Here is a 13,439-nt window from a genome sequence, read left to right as displayed (position 1 = left end):
TGTCAGGGCTGGCTAAAGCACAACAGGATTGTGCACTCAGCTCCCAGCCCTGGACACCAGCATGAACAAAGCTCATAGAGCCTCCTCCTTGACCTAAAAGAGTGTTGGGAGCAGTTTTATTAAAACTCTTACGTGTACAGGGCAATGGCTAAAATACTGAAAATCTACCACCCTGCAACCCTGAGCAGATCTCAGCCCAAGAACTTCTCTGGTCCAAGTTCCTGGAACTTCCAGAGGGATTCAGAATCCCTGGAAAGCCAGCTCATTGCTGTTTACTCCCAGGGCTGTTGCTACAGCAACAGAGATGCACAAGCATGGACACAGGAATGGGACAGATCTGTCCAACAGCTCCACCTCCTCTCCACCCATATCCCTGGATTCCCAGGATACACTTTGACACCAGGTTCACCTGAACCACCTCAAGTGGCAGAAAGCAACAGCCACAGCCAGCTATGGATGTTCCCCCCCTGGTTGCCAAGAACTGGGAAAAGAGGTAAACAGGGAGCATCAGCAGCACAGGGAGTGCAGGCCACTGTGCAAAGGGAGGAACAACACCAAAGTTCCTCACAGCCCCTAAAGGCTCAGCCATCATTTCCTCCTCTGGAAACACCAACACTCTTCCCTCAGCAGCAGAGATCTCATCCTGAAGGGAACTGCTTCCTTTATACATTTTCAGAGGACAAGATGTGTGCAGCACCCTGTTTCTCCACATTCTGAGCATATCACCACATTCCCACAAGTGCCCTTCCTTCCCCAAACCCAGCCTGTGACCTGTACATCTGAGTGCCTCCTGACGTAACTAAAGAGGCACTGGGGGCACAGGGACTGCTCTCCTGACTTGTCAATGTCACCTCCAGCTGGGATAACCCTGGGAAAACTTATTCCTGCTTATTATAGGAATGTAAATGAAGCCTTGCACAGATTGTTTGGTAACTCACAGGTAACTTGAAGTACTTCTGTGGTGTTTGGTTCCTTGCTTAGTCAGCACTGCAACTTCCAGGACACATTCAGGGCACAGCCAGGCTTGGGACAGTAAGAATCCAGCAGATATTTACCTCCTGCATCCCTCTCTGCTGACAGGGAACAGCATCCACTTGGTTTCAGGGACATATTCTCCCAGGGACCAGCACAGTCACGCATCTGGCAGGATCTAAATGCTCACAGGGATTTCTAAAGCTTTCCAAGAATAGCCTTCAGTTGCTGCTAGCTTCCACCAAAGCCCTGCCCAGACCAAATCTGAACAGCCCCTGAATTATTTAGAGCTCATTTATTACACCTGGGTCATTTGGAATGACTCATTTGTAGTGCCTCCAGTTTGAGGCATGTGGGAGAGATTAATTACCCTCCTTGTCCAGGTCCTGTCTAGACTGGGCAGTTGAGGTGTGTCCAGCAGACCAGGGACATTTGGCCAGGCTGCGTTTCACACAGGGCACAGAGGAACTCCAGGAAGGAGCTTGGCTTGACAGGAATTGCTAGTGTCACATTTCAAATGTGGGGAAGAGGGAGCAGGTGATGTAAAAACACCCAAATTCTCACCCAGTGCCTGGGGCTCATCCCATGCTCAGTGTCTGCAGGGAGCAACACAGGCAGGGTCACCCCAGTGCACTCATGTGAGTCCCAGATCAGTGGGAGCAGCCCCGGGAAAGCCAGCATGCAGCAGGACTGGCCTCTGTCACCCCCTCCCAGTACCTGGGGGTGACAAACACCAGCAATCTGCAGGGATCATTACCTGGCAGTGAGCAGCTTTACAGGACAAACCAGAACTTGGGCTGAACCTGATGGTATTGCTCCTTGCATCCCACTGTTGGGATACTGTGAAACACTCAAGATGGAGCAACACAGGAAAGGTAGGAAGCTGCATCCTCCTCTTTCCTATCTTACCTGACACAGGCAGCCCACAGCCTGCTCCCCCTAACCTCCCTCCCTCAGCTTTGAAGCCATTTATCCCTCAATTTATTCCTATCCTGGGAGAAAAATTGTTACAAGTGTCCTGCCAACATGTGTGGGCCTTCCTGCAGGACTTGTGTCCTGAACTATCACCCCATCCATCCTGCAGAAAGGATACAAACAAGTTGGAAACCACAAGATTCCAGCTGCTGGGAATCAGGGCACTGGTCAGAGCCAGCAGTGCCATCCCTCAGGCATGGGCTGAGCTGGGATCACTCCACAGCACACAGGGCTGTCAGAAAAACCTTGTCCTGCACACTCCCCAGGCTTCATCCCCCAGCTGATGGCTGCACATGCTGCAAAGCCCATCTGAACTCTCTCAGGGTGGACACAGACATGTAAGGGCAGGTTTGGTAACTGCTGTTTACAGGAGAGGCCTCTGCTTCTGGCTGGTAGGGACAGGCAGAGCCTCCTCTCAAATTTCACACAAGGATCTGACCAGAGGGCAGGGCAGTGCTAAGGCAGGACACAAACTGCCTCAGACCATGGGATAGAGCACTGCACTCCCCAGCTCCCTCTCACCTCCCTAACTCTCCAGCACCCACAGCACTTAGGTCTCCTGCTTCCCTTCATGGGTGTGACAACTCTGCCCACAGCCAGAATAAGGGTGACACTGCACCCAGCCAGGCATGGTCACTCGGGCCCAACACCCCCAGCAGGAGCTGTGGCCCAGCCCACAGAGCCCCCAGGGAGGGCGAGGCTCCTCCTCAGGCTCTCTCCAGCAGCAGAGCCAGTTTAAGAGGTTCCTACCCCACCCTGTCTCCCCATCTCAGAGTTCCAGCCCCACAGGTTTGCTCACTACCCCAGCACAGACAACAGCTGGGACTGTGCCTCCCCCCTGCCAACTTCCATCCAGGGCATGATCCACAATTCCCTGAGGCAATGTTCACTTCAGGGCCATCAGCCCCCGGAGCACTCACTGAAAGAGGGAAAAAACCTCCTCAACCAGCTCTGCCACCCCAGCAATCCTAACTGGGAACCACACCCTGAGATCCAGACTGCTGGGAAGGCTGTGATGAGCAGGATTTGTCCTTTGGATAATGGCACTCCCCTGCTGTGCTCCCAAGTCATTCTGAAGTGATCCTGTGTTGCTGCCCTTCATATCTCACCCTGAACATTGTCACTGCAAGCACATGGCAGCACTGTGGTAATGTGCTAATCCCAGCTTACAATTCACAGGGCCTTGCTAGTCTCAGTTCACAGCACAGGCCTGCCAAAATGAGCCCTGGAGCAGGCAGAAGGTGAGATTTCCTCACACTTCCAGCACCCAGGAATATGGCAGGACTGCTTTGCAGAAGGGCAGGCAGCCTCTGTGAGCAGCAGGCCATTGGATCTTTTTCTCCAGAGCCTTTAAGGAGTCCAGGCTCCTTGTGGGGAGCCCAACAGCCTGGTGTGACATGGGCTGGGTGCAACCACCCAGTGACAGCCAGCAAAGACTTCCAAGTCTCAGAGAGGGACCGTGGCATTGTTAGTGCCAGGGCTGGACTGTCACTCAGGCTCAGGACACAATAGAGCATTTCAGCTCCTCAGTTAAGGGCCTGCAAAACACACAACTCCAGCTTGAAATGCTGGAACCTCAGCCCAAGCCCCAGGAACTGCCTCGTTACGGAGCTGGGCAGAACAACACTCACATGGAATTAGCAGGAAACTACTCCACAGTGCCTGCAAGTCCCATCTCCACTGCTCCCAGTCTCTGGGTGAGGAGCATGGATAGCCCATAACTTGCTCCTCTGTGTCCTCTCCACATTCAGCATCACCCACTGCCTGTGTGAGCCTCCCAGAGCTCACCAGGACACAGCTTCTCCCACAGATGGTCTTGGATGGGTGCAAGACATCCTCCCAAGATATCCCTGAGTCCAGAGCCCTCACCCAGGCCTGTGTCATCCTGGGAGTCATGGATGCAGAGCCTGAACTAGGAAGAAAGTACAGTTAGGGCAGTGCAGCCCATCCAATCAAAGTGTCATTGTGCCACACAGGCATGTGTGACCCAGCAGAGAATTCCTGCAGGAGTGTGACCACACCTGAAGCAGAGGTGAAACTCTCCTCCAAACCCAGATCTTTCACCAACACTGATAAATTCATTCACAAAACAGACACACATCAGATTTTTGCTGAATCAGGGGAAGGCAACATTAGTGCAAACTAAATAAAACAACACAGAACACTCAAGATTTCCTCTATGTCCCAAGAGAAACTAGTCAGGAAAAAGATGCTGTCAGTGTGATTACCTGACACACCAGAGAACAAACTGCCTCTGCCATCTCAGCTGGCACCATCAAACCACACAATTAATTCAGCTCCTGCACCACCATAAACTGTTCTGGTTCAGGTTGTTTGGCTGGTAGAACTACTATCACACCTGGATTGGTTTTTTAAAATACATTTATTTTTTGCTAATGGAGCCCCAGTAACACACCAGAAACACAGCTGACAGCAGGAGAAACACACTGTACCACCAGCTCACTGCTTCCCTACTTAGGCCTACTAACCCAGCTCCCAAGTCCAAGGCATATATGGGATATTCGAGTAAGTCAAATCATGCTCTCCAGAAGAAAAATAATCATTTTTAAGGGTCCTTCAGCAAGAGAGCATCACTGACACAGCAGGAGCACATAATGAGCTGGAAGTTTCCAGGAAAAGCATGGCAGGAGGTAGGAGTTAAGCCTCACCCACCACACAGGGGTCATGCCTCCTCCCTGGGCCTCAGGCCAGCACAGACAGCACACGAGGCCACACAAGTCCAGGTGAGCCTCACCCTGCTGCCCATGTGCCTTCCCAAACCCCTTAAGCACGGAGCTCATCAGCCTGCAGGCATTTATCCAGCTTAGCACATTCTGCTGGAGCATGGCCCACCTGCACCAGGACACCAACTCCTCCTGATTTTCATTTGAGAGATGATAAGCATTTTTCAACTGACAAGTTCCTGGCTGATAGCCCCCTTCACCTGCCACATCTTTATCCAGATGTTTTGGGTTAGTCCTGGATCCCTCCCCAGGCAAACCAGCACCTTAAGCTGCATTCTGCACAGCTGTGGGAATAAATGAGGGAGGAGGTGGGACTGCACTGATGCCAAATTAAAACATCCCCCAAAGCACTGGGGAACTCCCCAGCACCCAGAACTGCTCATCTTGAGGACAGAGCTTAATGCCAAGAACCACGCAGCCTCACACCAAATGATTCCAGAGAATTAAAGGATAAAGATTCACCTTTATGGGCAGCACCTTGAAGGTGAGGGTACTGCAGTGACTCAGGGAGGGACTCCACCACAGAGCTGCCACTTGCCCTCCCTGGGGGCTTGCAACTGCCTCAAAACAGCGTGGGAGACACAGCAGCTTCCCTCCCTCTCTGGGAATATCACCTCAGACTCTAAGAGCAGTTGCTCCCAGGCTGTTCCCAGTTACAGCCCAATTCCCAGATCATTGGATTCAGGCAGTCCCAGCACGAACACCAGAGCTCCTGACAGGGCCTGACTGGGACCTGAATGCTGGAACAGCTCCCTTCATAAGAAAACATTGGGAAGGGACAGAGGCACAGGAAAACTGGAGCTTGAAGCTGGAGCTGGTTCCCTCAGCTTTCACAGCCACTCAAATCAAGATTGGTAACACACAGTGTTTCAGGTCCTCTGCTGTGTCACAAACACACAGAAAAAAACCTGTTGAGACAGAAACTACACTGACACCAGTTTCATGTTCCTATCCCAAAGCTCCTTCCCCAGCTTCAGCCTCCAACCCCCCTTTCCAGAGCTCAGCAGCCAAATTCCCTTCAATAGGACAAACTCGGTGACACAAAAGGACCCACAAAGCCACCAAAGCCAAGCCCACACCTCTGTGCAGGCTGCATCCATCCACCACCAGCCTGTTTGGGTGCTTCAACCCCGCTGCCAGGAAAAGCCTTTCCCCTCTCCAGCTGCAAAAGAACCAAGCCTGGGACAGGATTGTCCCAAGGGCACTACTGACCAGTCTCTGGCTGTATCGGATCCGTTCTTCCTCGGGCTCCATCTCCGACTCCTCGGAGGAGAGCGAGAAGGACACGCCAGGACTGCTGTCGTCGTCCTCTTCCTCCTTGGAAGCCAGAGACAAACAGTGAAAAAGGGCACAGGGACACCCACACCCCTCACTTCCCTTCTCCTCTTGGGGCCAACCCCACCCCGCCCTGGGGGCTGAGAGAACCCAGTGGATGAGCCCACACAACCTCTAAGGCTCCTATTTTAACTTAGAATAAATGTCAGGGTAAACAAATTGACCAGCTCTTCTGTAACACAACAGGAGCTGCAGGTCTCCCACCCTGGCTCCACACTACCACCAGCAGCTCCTCTGGCCCACAGTGGGATAAAAACCAGGGAAGGTGCTGTCAAACCCTGGCTTCTCCAAAATTAAACACTGGAGAGCCAACTTTTGCAAACAACACAATCACTGGCCACAATCACAGGGATATCCTGTACCGTAGCACCTGGGAGAAACTACAGTGGTACAGGATATGTCCCATGAGCAGGGAAGGCATATGGGATCTCTCCTACATACAGCACCCAAGCAGGGGAGCAGTTAGGGATCTAACTCGTGGCTGGAGGAGACCTAAATGCTGAGCTCTCCAAATGTGCCACCTTCTGACACCACACACCAACCTGGGAAAACCTCCCAGGGCGTCAGATGGCACCTACACTTTTTTTTTTTTAAAGGGACAGAAACCAACCAAAGCCTGGGTATGGCACGACTCTTAATCCCCAGGACTATGCCTAAGTCAGACCTTCGGGGAGGAGAATAGGGGAACAGCATCGAGGAAGGGGATCCGCCATCCCCCTCGCAGTGTTAGAGAACCACTACGACCACGCAGGGAGAACTCGCTCCATCCTGCTCCTCCCCGACCCCCGGGTTCGACAGCCGAGCGCTCCCAGTCCCGCCAGCACCTTCCCCACCCCTGCCTCCCTTGGAACCACGGCACAGCACTCCCGCCCGGGCCGAGGGAGTCAGTTTCCCCACACTTGCTGAACTCTGTTTATAAACAACCGGACAAGCGGAGCTCAGCAAGCCGGCCCCGCCGCGGGGGAAGGGGCCACCCCCGGCCCGCCGGGCCACCCCAGCCCGCCCCCGCCGGGGCAGGACGGGAGGCGGGAGGGAGAGAGGGAGGGACGGTCCCCGGGGAGCTGTCAGCCGGCACCCGCCGCCCCCTCCTCAACTTCCCGACGCGGCCTCCCGGGGCCCGGCAAGGGGAGAGCCGCCCGCGCCCGCTCCCGCCCGGCCGCGCTCCGGGGCCCCACACAAACTCGGGGGTCGCCGGTGACCCCGCGGTGCTCACCAGGTCTCTCCTGCGCCTTTGTCCTCTTCTACCGCCGGCACGGGGGGGGGAACAGAACAGACGGAGGAGGAGGAACCCCCCGGTCAGCAGCGATCGCGCCCCGGCCCCGCCGCGCCCCCGGCCTCGCCGCTCCCGGCGCGGGCAGCGGGCGCTGACAGCCCCGCCGGCCGCCCCCCGCCGCCGCGGCCCGCGTCCCCCCGCCGCCACCGCCGCCGCCGCCTCCACCACCACCGCACCCCTCCCGCCGCCGAGTGCCGGGGCTCCGCCGGCGCCGCCCGCCCCGTCCCGCCCGCGCGGTGCCCCCCCGGCGCCGCCGCCCCCCGGCCGGGACGCGGTTCCCCCTCCTCACACAGGAGCCGCCGCCGCCATTTTGAACCCGTCAGAGCCTCACATACACACCGACGCCACGCGCACGCGCCGCGCGCACGGGCCCCCCCCGCGACCCGCGCGTGCGCCGTGCACTGCCCAGCCCGGCCCCGCCCCGCCCCGCCCCGCGCGCGCGCGTCTCGGCCCCAGACCCGCCCACTCCCGCACAGACCACGCCCCCTCGTGTGACCGCGCCCCCTCCACCGCGTGGCCACGCCCCTGGCGCGGGGGGCAGGAGAGGGGGAGCCTCGGCGGGATTTTGGGGGTTCGTGGCCCAAAACGCCCCGCCGTGAGGTCCCTCGCTGTCCCCGCGGGCTTCGCGGCCGCCCGCACGGCTCTGCACGCCTGTATGGGGGTCTGAATGCAGAGACACCGGCAGGTACCTGCATCCACCTAGGCAACTAGTGCAGCTCCTTAGTTATACACTATAAACAGTGTTTTATAAACTATACATAGTTATACAGATAGCTATAGCCTAACTATATGCAGTGATATATAAAATAAATATAGTGATATGGATGACTATACATTAATTATATAGTTAGTTATACATTATATAGCAGTACATATATAAAAAAAAAATATATATAATTATACATATGGTTATAGATCTGTATGTGCAGCACACACCTGGACACACCTGGACACATGCTCACACGCACCTCAACCCAAAATCAGCCGGTGACCCCATCCCTCTCATCCACTGGTCTCTCATCCACTCTGTGCCCGTGGCAGGACCCTAACACCCACACCATGTCCCTGACATCCACACCATGTCCCAAACACCCCCCCACACCCATGTCCCCAATACCCACATCATGTCCCCAGCACCCACACCATGTCCCCAACACCCACCCGGAGTCCCCGAGGCCCCGAGGCCATGCAGGGGCTGCTCCTGCCCCAGGGACGGTTCACGCCATGAGTTTTGTGTCACTTTAATGGCAGGAGATGGCCCTGCAGTCATGCCTGTCACCCTCCAGCGCTGGCCTGCCAGCGGGAAGGGCAGCCCCAAATCAGTTCTGTGTCCCCAGAGCCTGGCTGGCAGGGGGTGATGGCACAGGACGCTGGGATGGATTCCTGGCGGGACAGGGACAGGACGCGGGCATCCCCAGCGGGAAAGGAACTCTGGGATGCAGGCGTGACAGTTCATGCCAGGAATGCTTTCCTGCTGTCACCCCGTGGTGACCGGCGGTGCCAGCCCCGGGCCGGGAGGGTGGCAGCAGCGGCACTCCGGTGGCGGAGGCAGAGGTGTGGCAGCAGCCGCGATGTGGTCGGAGCTCGGGGACAGCGGTGGCTGTCCGAGGGGGCTGTGCCGAGCCGGGGGGCTCAGAGGATGGAGCAGACCCTCCTGGGTCCCGCCTTGCGCTGCCTCCGGCGGGCGGCACTGATGGCGGCACTGCAGGCTGTCACGAAGATGTTCCCGACGTTATCCTGGTACCTGGCCGAGCACTCCATGTAGGACACGGCGCGGACCTGCCGGGCCATGGCCTCTCCCTGCGGGGACACACACACACAGTCACACCTCCCCAGGACCCCGCTGTTCTGTGCCGTGCCGTGCCACCGGGAGGTGACACCCACCTGCTGGCGGGAGACGGGCTCTATCCGTCCGTCCTTCAGCTTCTGCAGCACCTCCTGGTCCTGCCGCAGGTCCGTCTTGCAGCCCACCAGCAGCACCGGGACCCCCTTGCAGAAGTGGTTCACCTCCGGGTACCACTGCGAGGGGACACGTCACCCTGGGATGGGCACCTGCCACCAAGGGATGGGGACAAGGGACAGGCAGCAGCCCCGGGGCTGCGTTACCTTTGTTAGGATGTTGTCAAAGCTGTTGGAGTCGGTGACATCAAAGCACATGAGGACAACGTTGGCATCTGAGTAGGACAGAGGGCGAAGCCTGTCATAGTCTTCCTGTCCTGCCGGGTGGAGAAGGAAACCATGACACACCGTGAAAGTGACATCTGTGGGGATGGCTGTGGGTCAACCCCCCCTCTGCCATGGTCATGGGGGGGACTGCCCTCCAAAGCATGACCACATGTGTGGGACACCCCAAAACGCCCGGGTGGGAGAGTGAGGGGCACAACAGCCCGGGCTGTCCCCTGCTGTCCCACCTGCTGTGTCCCACAGGTGGATCTTCACGGGCTTGCCGGCAACCTGGAGGGACGCCGTGTACTTCTCGAACACGGTGGGGACATAGACCTGGCAGGGGACAGGACACAGGTCACACAGGCGGCTGTGGGAGGCAGCGACAGAGGGGACCCCAGTGGGGACAGAACAGAGCACAGGCAGGGAAACAGGGAGTGGGAAATGGTGCTTCCTCCCTGGGGCAGTGGCATAGGAACCACCCTTGTCCCCCATCCCCATGGATGCCCTAGAGGGACCTGGGGATCCAGGACAGGGGTTCTGGGGTCTCTGTGGCTGCCCCCCTTCCCTGCACTCCCTGAGTCCCTTATGTGCCCTCACTGAGGGACAAACCCTGCCTCCCCCCGTGACTCCAAGGCAGAGGCGTCACAGACCCCCATCAGTCAGGCCACCCCCTGTCCCCCTGTCCCGCTTCAAAGGGCCCCGCTGCTGCCACCGTGTCCGTCCCACCGCCCTTTGCCCGCCACCGCTCCCGCAGGCACGGGGACAGTCCCCCACCCACCAGGGGACAGGCATCCCGGTACCTTGGGGAAGTCCCCTTTGGCGAAGGCCACCAGCAGCGACGTCTTCCCGCAGCCGCCATCCCCCACGATGACAGCCTTGACCTCGGTTTCAGGGGCTCCTGGGCTCTGCTCCCCTCGCTCCCGCTGCATGGGGGTGTCCGCTGGGGCCACGGAGCCGGAGTGGCCTCGGCGGGGACAGGGATGGGGACAGGGAGGCGGGAAGCGCCCGCCCGCTCCAGGGTGCGGCTGTCACCCGCCCGCCGGGCCCGCCCGCCCGCCCGGGGCTGTGGCCGCGGCGGTGACAGTGGCCGGGACACACGCACAGGTGTCCTGGCGCACAGGTGACCTTTCTTGTCCCGGCAGGTCCGCGCGGCGCACAAGCGTCACACTGCCACCTGCGTGTCCTGCCTGCCTGTGTGACACTGCCTCGCACTCCTGCCCGCCGCCTCAGGCACACTCCATCATCCCCTGATCCCGCTCCCGATCCCGCTCCCCATCCCGATCCCGCTCGTGCAGATCCCCCTGCGCAGCGCAGCCCCCAGGGGTGGGACCCCGGTGCCCTCCCCGGCGCCCCATTCCCGCCTCCGAGCCTGGGGTTTATTGCCCTGAGCATCCGCGGGAGGCAAAGTCCAGGGGTGGAGCGAGGCACGGGGGGGTGACTCACTGCCCTGGCCCCGCTGCCACCGCCAGCCCGGCTGTCACACCCGTGCTGTGCCATGCTGAGCCCGGCCCTGCCGGACTCTATGTCAGCAGCGCCTGGGTGAGGGGGCAGCCACCCAGCTCCTGTTTTTTCCTAGTGATTCCAACGAGGGTGGGACAGGCTGTGACACCCCGCTTTGCTCTGGGACACGCAATTCCAGCAGTGATGTCCCCCGTGCCCCTGTTTGGATGTGCCCAAGAGCCTCTCCCCTCCCCTCTTCTGCCACCCCAAAATTTTGGTGGAGGTGAATGGGTGCTTCTTGTGTAGGGTTGCAGGGAGGGATGTGGGGTGGTGTGTGCTGTCCCCTGCCGCCCCCCCCATCTGCCACCAAAATCAAAATTAAAAATTAAACATCTCTGGGGAGATCTCTGCCACCAGTCTCTCCAGGCTCTCTCAGTGAGTACCAGCCTGTCCAGGAGGGCTCTGGAGCCCCCAGACCAATTGAAGCGAATCCAGAATGATGGCTCAGACAACAAATTCCAAATTCTCACCCAGGCCTGGAGCAGGATGAAGTCGGTGGAGAGAGATTCTCACACTGGGAGGCAAATGCACGCGGTAATGAACAATCTCAGAAGGATGCCAGCATCGGGGCAGGATGGGGAGGGGAGACTGGAGCACTATCAAACAATTAGGAAGGTGGCAATTACCAGTCTAATGAGATATCAGGTTGAATCCTAAAAGCATCAAGATTCTTTCACAGCGAGATGCAACTGCTGCAGTGTTCGTCCTCTGGGGTATTTGCTCGGACAAAACATTTCCTTTCCCGCAAGACCAACAGAATTTTGATGGGAGAAGAGGCAGCCTGTGTGCAACTGCCCAGTGCTCTCAGTTCTGACCCGTGATTGTGCAGAAACGCCCCAAAAAGCAGCTTTATTTGGGGACAAACAGGCTGCTTGGAGCTTCTGAGGACGTGGAGACCGCAGTTTTCCTCACTGGAGAAGACCGTGGCGAGGAGCACCGGAGGGAGGGAGCGTGCCCTGCTCGGACACACCAACAGGTCGGGCCCAAGGAAAGGTAGGGGATCAGGACCAGAGTCCAGCCCTGGGCACTGCTTGTTTCTCCCTGGATGTCCCCAAAGCCCCTCTCACCGCTCCCATGGTTGTCCTCAGTCGGGATAACTGGATTGGTCCAACCCTCCCTCTGCCCTCACCTCATTCCCAGCCATCCCACGGCCTCCCTGTCCCCAGCCCTGTTGTGCCACCTCACTGGGATCCCCCTCCCTTCATATCCCCTGGGGTCCCACTAACCCCCCTCTGCTCTGACCACAGCTGGGGACCACATCCCACCTCCCACCATGGAGCTGAACCAGACGTCCCCACCTGCCTCACCTCCCCTGATGGACACTGAAGGAGATGATTCCTGCGGGATCAATGTCACTGATGTGGCTGTAAACGGTGTCACTCTGCTCATCTGCCTCTGTGGGCTGGCTGGGAACGGGGCTGTGCTCTGGCTCCTGGGATTCCACATCCGCAGGAACCCCATCACCGTCTACATCCTCAACCTGGCCGTCGCCGACTTCACCTTCCTCCTCTTCATGATCCCCTCCTCCCTGCTCTACCTGCTGGAGGAATTGTCCTGCTCCACTGTCGTGTCCCTGAAGTACCTGAGGTCCCTTCTCCTGCTGTCGCTGTTCTCCTACAACATGGGGCTGTACCTGCTGACGGCCATCAGCATCGAGAGGTGTGGCTCAATTCTCTTCCCCCTCTGGTACCGCTGCCGCCGTCCCCAGCGCCTCTCATGGGTGGTGTGTGCCCTGCTCTGGGCCCTTTCCATCACTGTCATGGTCGTGGTGACCTTCCTGTGCCTGTCACACGAGCACGAGCACTGCCGGGTGGCTCTCATCTCCATGTACGCCCTCAGCTTCCTCATCTTTGCTCCACCCATGGTCATCTCCAACGTGATCCTCTTCATCAAGGTCCAGTGTGGCTCCAAGAGACGTCAGCCTAAGAGGCTCTATGTCGTTATCTTCCTCACTGTGCTCTTCTTCCTCATCTTTGGAGTGCCCCTCAGCCTCTCCAATTTCCTGCAGCAGCTCAGCCCCAGTGTTGTGTCCTCCCAGGTGGTTTTCCTGCTCGCCTGCATCAACAGCAGCATCAACCCCTTCATCTACTTCTTGGTGGGCAGCTGCTGGAGGCACTGCTCCGTCGTGTCCCTCCAGGTTGCCTTCCGGAGGGTCTTTGAGGAGACAGGGATCACCACAGTGTCCAGCTGAGAGGCCATTGTGGTCCCACCAGCCTTGCTGCCCACGCTGCCTTCATGCTCAGCTGCCCACCCTCGCTCCCAGCAGGCCTGCAGGTCATCTTCCTGCAGCTGTGAGTCAGGATGCATCTCACAGCTTTTCCATCCCTTTTCCCATCCCACTGATCCATGTTGTTGTGTTGTTGTGTCTATCTCTATCCCTGTCCCTATCCCTATCCCTATCCCTATCCCTATCCCTATCCCTATCCCTATCCCTATCCCTATCCCTATTCCTATCCCTCTCCCTATCCCTACCT

The 13,439-nt window shown here is 58.0% G+C and overlaps 3 protein-coding genes across 4 annotated transcripts in view; 1 reads left to right on the top strand and 2 right to left on the bottom strand.

Moving 5' to 3' along the window:
• Positions 1-7,711, bottom strand: part of KDM2A (lysine demethylase 2A) — a 33,784-nt gene extending 26,073 nt beyond the window's left edge. For both annotated transcript variants that reach the window (XM_054634154.2, XM_077179655.1), the window contains exons 1-3: positions 7,589-7,711; positions 7,240-7,267; positions 5,904-6,008 (exon numbers count right to left, since the gene is read on the bottom strand). In XM_054634154.2, coding sequence (XP_054490129.2) covers positions 5,904-6,008; positions 7,240-7,267; positions 7,589-7,608 — 153 coding nt within the window. In that variant the 5' untranslated portion in view covers positions 7,609-7,711. The remainder of the gene's footprint in view (positions 1-5,903; positions 6,009-7,239; positions 7,268-7,588) is intronic.
• An 813-nt stretch (positions 7,712-8,524) lies between these two features.
• Positions 8,525-12,082, bottom strand: RHOD (ras homolog family member D). The gene is made up of 5 exons (XM_054635939.2): positions 10,266-12,082; positions 9,711-9,798; positions 9,406-9,515; positions 9,184-9,318; positions 8,525-9,099 (listed from the first exon to the last, which is right to left on the bottom strand). The coding sequence occupies exons 1-5, from the start codon at positions 10,392-10,394 to the stop codon at positions 8,932-8,934; spliced, it is 630 nt and encodes a 209-aa protein (XP_054491914.1). The 5' UTR covers positions 10,395-12,082; the 3' UTR covers positions 8,525-8,931.
• LOC129122267 (mas-related G-protein coupled receptor member H-like) lies at positions 12,044-13,423 on the top strand. The gene has a single exon (XM_054635942.2). It carries the CDS (start codon positions 12,239-12,241, stop codon positions 13,154-13,156), a length of 918 nt encoding a protein of 305 aa, XP_054491917.2. The 5' UTR covers positions 12,044-12,238; the 3' UTR covers positions 13,157-13,423.
• The last annotated feature ends 16 nt before the right edge of the window (positions 13,424-13,439 follow it).

Source organism: Agelaius phoeniceus, chromosome 6 (genome assembly GCF_051311805.1).
Source record: "Agelaius phoeniceus isolate bAgePho1 chromosome 6, bAgePho1.hap1, whole genome shotgun sequence".
In the NCBI taxonomy this organism is placed as follows: Eukaryota; Metazoa; Chordata; class Aves; order Passeriformes; family Icteridae; genus Agelaius; species Agelaius phoeniceus.
Note: the sequence above shows the minus strand (reverse complement) of the source record. Positions and strands in the feature narration are given on the sequence as shown.

Excerpts from the sequence above, each read along its gene's own strand:
- RHOD (XM_054635939.2), bottom strand. The coding sequence starts at position 10,394 with ATGCAGCGGGAGCGAGGGGAGCAGAGCCCAGGAGCCCCTGAAACCGAG. Across the intron at positions 9,799-10,265 it reads CCAAAGGGGACTTCCCCAAG|GTCTATGTCCCCACCGTGTT; the intron begins GTACCGGGATGC and ends GTCCCCTGCCAG. Across the intron at positions 9,100-9,183 it reads AGCCCGTCTCCCGCCAGCAG|GGAGAGGCCATGGCCCGGCA; the intron begins GTGGGTGTCACC and ends GTGTCCCCGCAG.
- LOC129122267 (XM_054635942.2), top strand. The coding sequence starts at position 12,239 with ATGGAGCTGAACCAGACGTCCCCACCTGCCTCACCTCCCCTGATGGAC.